General features: G+C 43.5%; 1 protein-coding gene across 1 annotated transcript; it reads right to left on the bottom strand.

Moving 5' to 3' along the window:
- Nucleotides 1–4,322: 4,322 nt before the first annotated feature.
- LOC308700425 (uncharacterized protein) lies at nt 4,323–5,827 on the bottom strand. The gene is made up of 2 exons (XM_081382060.1): nt 5,548–5,827; nt 4,323–5,089 (listed from the first exon to the last, which is right to left on the bottom strand). The coding sequence occupies exons 1-2, from the start codon at nt 5,630–5,632 to the stop codon at nt 4,557–4,559; spliced, it is 618 nt and encodes a 205-aa protein (XP_081238186.1). The 5' UTR covers nt 5,633–5,827; the 3' UTR covers nt 4,323–4,556.
- Between the last annotated feature and the right edge of the window lie 3,235 nt (nt 5,828–9,062).

Below are 9,062 nucleotides of genomic sequence, written 5' to 3'. Positions count from 1 at the left end.
GTTGGACAAGAGAGAGCTGTTGGAGAGGAGAGAACCGTTGGAGAAGAGAGAACCGTTGGAGAAGAGAGAGCAGTTGGAGAAGAGAGCCGTTGGAGAAGAGAGAGCCGTTGGAGAAGAGAGCCGTTGGAGAAGAGAGAGCCGTTGGAGAAGAGAGAGCCGTTGGAGAAGAGAGAACCGTTGGAGAAGAGAGAACCGTTGGAGAAGAGAGCCGTTGGAGAAGAGAGAGCCGTTGGAGAAGAGAGAACCGTTGGAGAAGAGAGAGCCGTTGGAGAAGAGAGAACCGTTGGAGAAGAGAGAACCGTTGGAGAAGAGAGCCGTTGGAGAAGAGAGAGCCGTTGGAGAAGAGAGAACCGTTGGAGAGCCGTTGGAGAAGAGAGAACCGTTGGAGAAGAGAGAACCGTTGGAGAAGAGAGCCGTTGGAGAAGAGAGAGCCGTTGGAGAAGAGAGAACCGTTGGAGAAGAGAGCCGTTGGAGAAGAGAGAGCCGTTGGAGAAGAGAGAGCCGTTGGAGAAGAGAGAGCCGTTGGAGAAGAGAGAGCCGTTGGAGAAGAGAGAGCCGTTGGAGAAGAGAGAACCGTTGGAGAAGAGAGAGCCGTTGGAGAAGAGAGAGCCGTTGGAGAAGAGAGAGCCGTTGGAGAAGAGAGAGCCGTTGGAGAAGAGAGAGCCGTTGGAGAAGAGAGAACCGTTGGAGAAGAGAGCCGTTGGAGAAGAGAGAACCGTTGGAGAAGAGAGCCGTTGGAGAAGAGAGAGCCGTTGGAGAAGAGAGAGCCGTTGGAGAAGAGAGAGCCGTTGGAGAAGAGAGAACCGTTGGAGAGCCGTTGGAGAAGAGAGAACCGTTGGAGAAGAGAGAACCGTTGGAGAAGAGAGAGCCGTTGGAGAAGAGAGAGCCGTTGGAGAAGAGAGAGCCGTTGGAGAAGAGAGAGCCGTTGGAGAAGAGAGAACCGTTGGAGAAGAGAGCCGTTGGAGAAGAGAGAACCGTTGGAGAAGAGAGAACCGTTGGAGAAGAGAGCCGTTGGAGAAGAGAGAGCCGTTGGAGAAGAGAGAGCCGTTGGAGAAGAGAGAGCCGTTGGAGAAGAGAGAGCCGTTGGAGAAGAGAGAGCCGTTGGAGAGCCGTTGGAGAAGAGAGAGCCGTTGGAGAAGAGAGAACCGTTGGAGAAGAGAGAGCCGTTGGAGAAGAGAGAGCCGTTGGAGAAGAGAGAGCCGTTGGAGAAGAGAGAGCCGTTGGAGAAGAGAGAACCGTTGGAGAGCCGTTGGAGAAGAGAGAGCCGTTGGAGAAGAGAGAACCGTTGGAGAAGAGAGAGCCGTTGGAGAAGAGAGAGCCGTTGGAGAAGAGAGAGCCGTTGGAGAAGAGAGAGCCGTTGGAGAAGAGAGAACCGTTGGAGAAGAGAGCCGTTGGAGAAGAGAGAACCGTTGGAGAAGAGAGAACCGTTGGAGAAGAGAGCCGTTGGAGAAGAGAGAGCCGTTGGAGAAGAGAGAGCCGTTGGAGAAGAGAGAGCCGTTGGAGAAGAGAGAGCCGTTGGAGAGCCGTTGGAGAAGAGAGAACCGTTGGAGAAGAGAGAACCGTTGGAGAAGAGAGCCGTTGGAGAAGAGAGAGCCGTTGCAGAAGAGAGAACCGTTGGAGAAGAGAGAGCCGTTGGAGAAGAGAGAACCGTTGGAGAAGAGAGAACCGTTGGAGAAGAGAGAACCGTTGGAGAAGAGAGCCGTTGGAGAAGAGAGAGCCGTTGGAGAAGAGAGAACCGTTGGAGAAGAGAGCCGTTGGAGAAGAGAGAACCGTTGGAGAAGAGAACCGTTGGAGAAGAGAGCCGTTGGAGAAGAGAGAGCCGTTGGAGAAGAGAGAGCCGTTGGAGAAGAGAGAGCCGTTGGAGAAGAGAACCGTTGGAGAAGAGAGAACCGTTGGAGAAGAGAGAGCTGTTGGAGAAGAGAGAACCGTTGGAGAAGAGAGAGCCATTGGAGAAGAGAGAGCCGTTGGAGAAGAGAGCCGTTGGAGAAGAGAGAGCCGTTGGAGAAGAGAGAGCCGTTGGAGAAGAGAGCCGTTGGAGAAGAGAGAGCCGTTGGAGAAGAGAGAACCGTTGGAGAAGAGAGAGCCGTTGGAGAAGAGAGAGCAGAGCCGTTGGAGAAGAGAGAGCCGTTGGAGAAGAGAGAGCCGTTGGAGAAGAGAGAGCCGTTGGAGAAGAGAGAGCAGAGCCGTTGGAGAAGAGAGAGCCATGGAGAAGAGAGAGCCATGGAGAAGAGAGAGCCGTTGGAGAAGAGAGAGCCGTTGGAGAAGAGAGAGCAGAGCCGTTGGAGAAGAGAGACCCGTTGAAGAGAGAGATGAAGACCAACAGACAGACATACACTGGGAGAGCCAGGATGTGGTTGGACAATGGTGTGTCCTCACATATGACCATGATATCTATCCTGGTACCATCCTGGAGGTCAATGAGACTCATGTGAGGGTCAAGTGCATGCACCAAATAGGAAAAAATAGATTCTTTTGGCCTGGTCGTGAAGATGTTCATTGGTACCCACATGAGGACATCCTCAGATTAATTCCACCCCCGACCAAGGTTGCAACACGGCATGTAGAGATCCAGAGGGATATCTGGTCGAGTATTTCTCAAAAACTCAGCAGTTATTTTCTTGTTATAGGCATGTTCTGGTTGGTTTGGGTCAATTCTGTTGCCAGATGTGTCCATTCTGTTTTTAGTCTTTCATCTTGAATATTAATGAGATAAAACATTGAAATATCAAACTACTTAATATTGTTATTTTTATATTGTGCAAGAGTAAGATATATGTTATAGTTTTATCTCTACCCTGTAATGTTCAAGTAATTTGATAAAAAAATAAGTGCACCCTTTGGATAATCCACTATTGCCTGGGGGTGAATCTAATTTTGAAGTTGTATAAATATAACATTTAATATCTGTTTTAAAGGCCTGAATAAAAGGACTACATGACAAATGAAACTAAAAAGATTTATCATTTTTTGATGTACTGTTACTTCTATATATTTGGTTGTTCGTCCGTAACAGAATTGACGAGAAAAACTATGAACAGGTGATATTTTGATAAAATAGAGAAAATAATAAACTATCTGTATTTGTATAGCACTGAATATATCAACTTTAAAGTGTTTTCAAGGTAATTCTTAAACAATGGTTCTGTATGACAACCTTTTGAAAAAAAAAAAAAAATTGAAATGCAAAATGTATCTCCAATTATAGAATCACCCAGGTGACTGTGAGCCGGATCCGTCTTCAAACCGGCAAATCCGCGTCACAGTCACCTCCGTTTCACTGCTCTAAAACGGATCCACGCCGGGCCCGGTTTCAGTGGGTGGGAACAACAGTCGCAAAACAGATTCGGGCCGTATCCGTGGAAACGAGCGCGCATTTTTTCTGGAGTATAGAAGAGGAGGCTGCCACAGTCGGTACTCGGTATTCTACACTTCACCAAGGTAAGTCACACATGGTTAAACTGTTTTATTAATTAATAAATTTCTTATTGATTATATTGTGTACTCGTTAGCTTAACTAACTAACTAATTTTTAACTTAAGTTTTGGAGTTTGTATTGCTCCTTAGATCGGCACTGAATCGTAATGTTAGCTAGCCTAACTCTTATGTTTTCAGAGGGCATATGCTAACACGAAGACGACCCAGAGGATTGTAATTATATGTAATTGACGAATTTGAACTGCTTAAATTTATTTTCACTGTTGTTAAAGTTTTTACTGCGGTAATGTTAGTGATAGGCTAGCGTTAGCTTAGGTATAAGGCCTGCCGCAGACCTTCACTTTATAAGGTTTCATTTGTTAACATTAGTTAATATTAATTACAATTAACTAACCATGAACAATACATCTGTTACTGTATTTGTTAATGTTAGTTAATATAAATACTAACAGTTGTTCATTGTTTGGTCGGTTAACAAACAGCCTACAACATTTTATTTTAATAATGCATGTAGAAATCTTACTTTAATAAATGCAAATACATGCTGTTCAACTTGAACTTTATATTTATCAAAGAAGTCCTCTTCCCTGCTCTTAGCAGATCTCGCCTTAGGAGCCCTTTTAAGCGCTAGGAATCTTGAGGAATAGCTTTTATATTAACTAGGATTTTTGTGTCACTTTTAGGGGAAATTCTAAGAAAACGTCATGACTCTGATCATTTTCTTAGAATTTGGCCGCTAGGAGCCACTTTTGCACAAAAATTCTTTAGGGATACGGGCCCTGAACTGTAAAAGCTGTTAACCTTCCCTGATTGAGCAGAGGATACATCTTCCCTTACTTTACAGAGAATGACTCTTCTGGCATTGCTGTGCGTTAACCTTCCCTGATTAGACAGGATAAACCAACTTCCTCGACTATACAGAGGATGAAACACTTGTCGACACAGAGGATAACCACATGTACTCCCACAAAGAGAAGTATTTTTTTTTTACCAAAAACTCCAATCAACCAAAAATATTTCATTAAACGATTTATTTGGTGATAAACAGGGAACGTTCAAAACGAATAAAGCACTGAATTGATTTGTATGAGAACTTCAGCATGAGTTCAGCAAAATCAATGTCATGCTCCACAGCGGCCATCACGGTGATCATAACCACAGCAGCCATCACGGTGATCATAACCACAGCGGCCGTCACGGTGATCATAACCACGGCGGCCGTCACGACGCCCTAAGAGGGCGTGACCTAGGAGGAGGTGACCTAGAAGGCCGTGACCAAGGAGGCCGAAGTCATCAGCAGGTGTCAAGGAAGGCTTTGGCGGTTCAGCCGCAGGTGTCACGAAAGGCTTTGGCGGTTCGGCCACCGTTGTCATTGGAGGCTTTGGCGGTTCGGCCGCAGGTGTTGGTGGTTCGGCCGCAGACTTCACTGCAGGCTTCGGCGGTTCGGCCGCAGGTGTTGGTGGTTCGGCCGCAGACTTCACTGCAGGCTTTGGCGGTTCGGCCGCAGGTGTTGGTGGTTCGGCCGCAGACTTCACTGCAGGCTTTGGCGGTTCGGCCGCAGGTGTTGGTGGTTCGGCCGCAGACTCCACTGCAGGCTTCGGCGGTTCGGCCACAGGTGTCATGGGAAGCTTTGGAGGTTCAGCCGCAGGCGTCACTGGAGGGATACAGAGTCACCTTTAGTCTCTCAAATCATGAATGGCAAAAGTTACAGAGTGAATTGCATTTTAAATATTTATCATCTTTAATAATTTTGTAAAGCTATTCTGTGAAACTATATGAAAATGTATGTTATGGAGTAGGATGTCAAAAATAATTATAGAAGACAGTTCTATAGAAGTTCTCAAACTTTATAGGTCTCAAACTTGAAAATATGCATATTTATCTGCATAAAATCAAGAATACATTTATCACTAAACTGTCAATCAGTTTTGATGACAAGAGTAGTGAGGTGTGTAATACAAGCACAATGCACATAGGAGACATGGACAGTTAATGTGTTTTTCATAAGTTGCAACTAAATGTACTGTAGCTTCATTTTCAAAAGAAGTCATTTTGTAAGGCATTCATTTATGCATTTCTTCAGACTGTGCAATGAAGCTAAAAGATTCTCACCTGTGACTCCATTGTGTGTTGTGCACAAACATGCAGACAGGCACAATAAAACAACACTCAACGAGCAGTACACTCGAGTTGTCATTCTCTCGACCTGTGATATAAAGAGCTCTGCTGTAAAACACACTGAATTAATCAGTCAGAAGGAACAGTGATGCACAGAATACTCCAATGCAAACACGTGCTGCTGAACCGCTGTATAAAAGTTTTCTGAAAACGCGTTTTTAAAGATCCAAGGAGGTCTGGGTAACTCCAACCCTGATGAAACTCACCTGCGTGTAGCTTTCTAGTAGCCTAATCTTGAAGACCTTGATTAGCTTGTTCAGGTGTGTTTGATTAGGTTTGGAGGAGCGGAGCGCTGCGTTCATGCCAGATGTCGTAATACTACACACTTTAGTCTTGCAAAAAATGCAAGTGTTTACAGAGCTTTTATTTATTATATTTTCAATACTTTGCATAAAAAAATGTCTGTTCAGTATTTGCTATGTAAAGTAAGAAAACACAAATTTAAAAATTAAAACTGACCCTAAACTTTTGAACAGTAGTGTTTAATGTTACATAAGCTTTAGATTTCAGATAAATATTGTTCTTTTGAACTTTCTATTCATCATAGCATCATTGGGCATTGGAAAAGCGCTATATAAATAAAAAATAATTATAATTATTATTATTTTTAACCACAAAAACACAATTTAACACAAACTGCATGATACCAGTGCTCTGTGAAAAAGTCAGTAATTATTTAATGCCATTTACAAGGCTAAGGCATTCTTTCACAAAAACAAACAAATTGCTCAAACTTTCCATTTGCATTTGAAATTAACTCAAAGATGGCAGCATTTCTCCACTCTTGTACATTTCTGTGTGATTGTCATCAATGTCATTGTCTCTTGATGGTGCTGTCTCTGAAATTTTGGATTAAGCTGAGATTAGCTGAGAGATTTGTGCAAAGCTTTAAGAATGCACTACGGGCCATGACATGTGAAAAGATCACACTGAACCAGAAGCTACACAATTTCTTGTTTGCATATCGAAATGCAACTCATGTCACCACAAATCGAACACCTGCCATGTTGTTCCTTGGTAGACCCTTACGTTCAAGGCTGGATTTGTTGAAACGTAATTTGAGGATGACCGTACACGACAGACAAAGCAATCACAAGGAAGGGGAAAAACGAGAGAGATGGAAATAGGAGAGAGTGTGCTTGCTAGGAACTACAGAGGAGATCACAAATGGACACCTGCAAAGGTCAAAGAAAGAACAGGACCACTCTCATATACAGTTGAGATTGCACCAGATACTATCTGGAGACGACACATTGATCAGTTGAGAAGATCAAATGTTCCTCTGGAAAGTGTTCCCTCGAGTGTTCCATTCACCACTACTGATACTGTTTCCAGTGGAAGTGATACAACAACACTTCAAGATGGCACTTTATCTTCCAGTGAAGTGCCACAAGCACTAACTCCAACTTGTGAAGAGAAACGTTACCCTACCCAGGGGCGGACTGGGACCAAAAAGTGGCCCTGGACTTTCTGGCCCACAGCAGCCCACCACATAACGCATTGTCTCATTAATGTGCAGAATATTTTTTAACACCACTTATAGCATAAAAATATAACAAAATACAAGAAATGAGAAATTACACGAAATGCTATTTAAACATTTATTTTAATTAACGCAACATATATTAGGTAATATTTGTAAAGCAAAGGGGAAACAAACAAGAACATACAAGACATACAAGATTATTAATATAAAACTATTACGACAGTATATCAGCTAGTCATAAAGATCCAGGGCACCTTCTGGGAGCAGGTCAGCAGTTTATGAGGAGAAGGAGATGGCTTGTGTATGTGCACATTTGAAAGAGAGATTTGAGGATTCCTGTTAAGGAGACAAAACAGATTAGGGATTAATCAGCATTATCTGTTATAAATATTTGTTAGTGTAAAGTAAAGTGTAAAGCAAGTAGCCAAGACAACATAGAAATATGGTTAAACAGGGCTTATTGTACATACATCTGAAAATGACTACCTTCTTTTCCTTTTAATTAGGTGAGCAATTTCTGTAGTTGCTCACTTCTCTCAGCAATGCCATCTATGATCTGATCACTATCCAAGGCCATTAAAACATCTATTTCTGAAGCCATGAGCATGAAAGCTTCTAGATGCTGTTGTGTGAGAGAGCTCCTGAGCCTACTCTTTATGAATTTAAGAGTGCAGAAGCTTTGTTCGCAAGCTACCTGGGTGACTGACAGTGTAAGTAAGAACTTGTAAGCAAGTCCCAAAATGGGGTATGCATTTGTCAATAGGTTGAATTGACTAAGAATACGGTAACAACACACTGGACAGCTCTTGCAAGATGAACAGCTCTTGTTCACAATCTCCACCCCATCGTCTCCTTCAGGTACATCCTCTGTTGTCCTGATAGTGTATTCATCAAATGTTGATCTTTTCAATCTAGGCCACTGTTCAGCCAGACTTGAGAGCTCACTTTGTAAATTGGTCACTGTTGCTGTACTGTCAAACTTAAGCAAGCATTTGCTTAGTTCTTGAAGTGCGGTCTGCGGAAGATCGCTGGTGCTGGTCAAAATCTGGTCAAAGTTCTTAGGGTCCAGAAGAGCCAAGTCAGCATACAAAGTGCCATTACTCAGAAATCGTCGATGAAGGCTCTCAATAACTGTATCCATAATCAAATTATGGACCTCAATTCTATATGCACTCTCTGCATCAGTAAAAGTTTCATGTTCAGCCATCTCTCCAGGCATAGTTTTCTTCCTCCGTATACTTTTTGATGGCAGAGTGCCCTGCAGCTCCAAGTCTGTTTCTGCATCCCGCTCCAGTGTCTTCCTGTTGGCCCGCTGAACAAATGTGTCTGCAGCTGCTTTGACACTCTCAAAATCTCGTGCCACTTTTTTCAGCTGTTCCTCTGAGGAGACAATCATACGATGGGCAGAAAGGATATCCATGCCACTTGTCTGCAGATATTTAGACACTGGAGAGGTTACATCAAATATTCTCAGGAATATCTGGGCTGTGAGGATAGTCTCATATTTCAGAAGACCTTCGATGAAGCCTTGGGCCCTTATCCGTGCATTTGTGTTGAAATTTGTCTGGTCTTTCATGGCTGAAAGTGTGAAGAGAAGAGCAACATACATTCCACTCTCTGGCTTACCAAAATCTCCAAATACCTTCCTCAACATGCTGTCTTTGGACCACCACCTTGTTTCTCCAATGGGGGCGAGGCGTTTGTGTTTTGGGTCTTTGCCTTCGTTCTCCCAGATGCTCATCCTCTGGTATGATTCTCGAAGGAAAACAGCAGTGTCATTCAAAAGGGAAAAAAGTGATCCACTTGCCAACACACTCTCTGTAGTGTCTGCCAATACCAGGTTCAACACATGAGAATAGCACCATACGTGTACCTGATTAGGAGATTTTGCAGAAAGCAAGGCACTGAAGCCCTTATACTTCCCCTGCATACTAGCAGCTCCATCAGTAGAGTTGCTAATGCA

Source organism: Scardinius erythrophthalmus (assembly GCF_964197995.2).
Source record: "Scardinius erythrophthalmus genome assembly, chromosome: 13".
NCBI lineage: Eukaryota > Metazoa > Chordata > Actinopteri > Cypriniformes > Leuciscidae > Scardinius > Scardinius erythrophthalmus.
Note: the sequence above shows the minus strand (reverse complement) of the source record. Positions and strands in the feature narration are given on the sequence as shown.

What these genes read in the sequence shown, in the direction of transcription:
- LOC308700425 (XM_081382060.1), bottom strand. Translation starts at nt 5,632, where the DNA reads ATGACAACTCGAGTGTACTGCTCGTTGAGTGTTGTTTTATTGTGCCTG. An exon ending in AACACACAATGGAGTCACAG is followed by an intron (nt 5,090 to 5,547) that starts GTGAGAATCTTT and finishes GTATCCCTCCAG; the next exon opens with TGACGCCTGCGGCTGAACCT.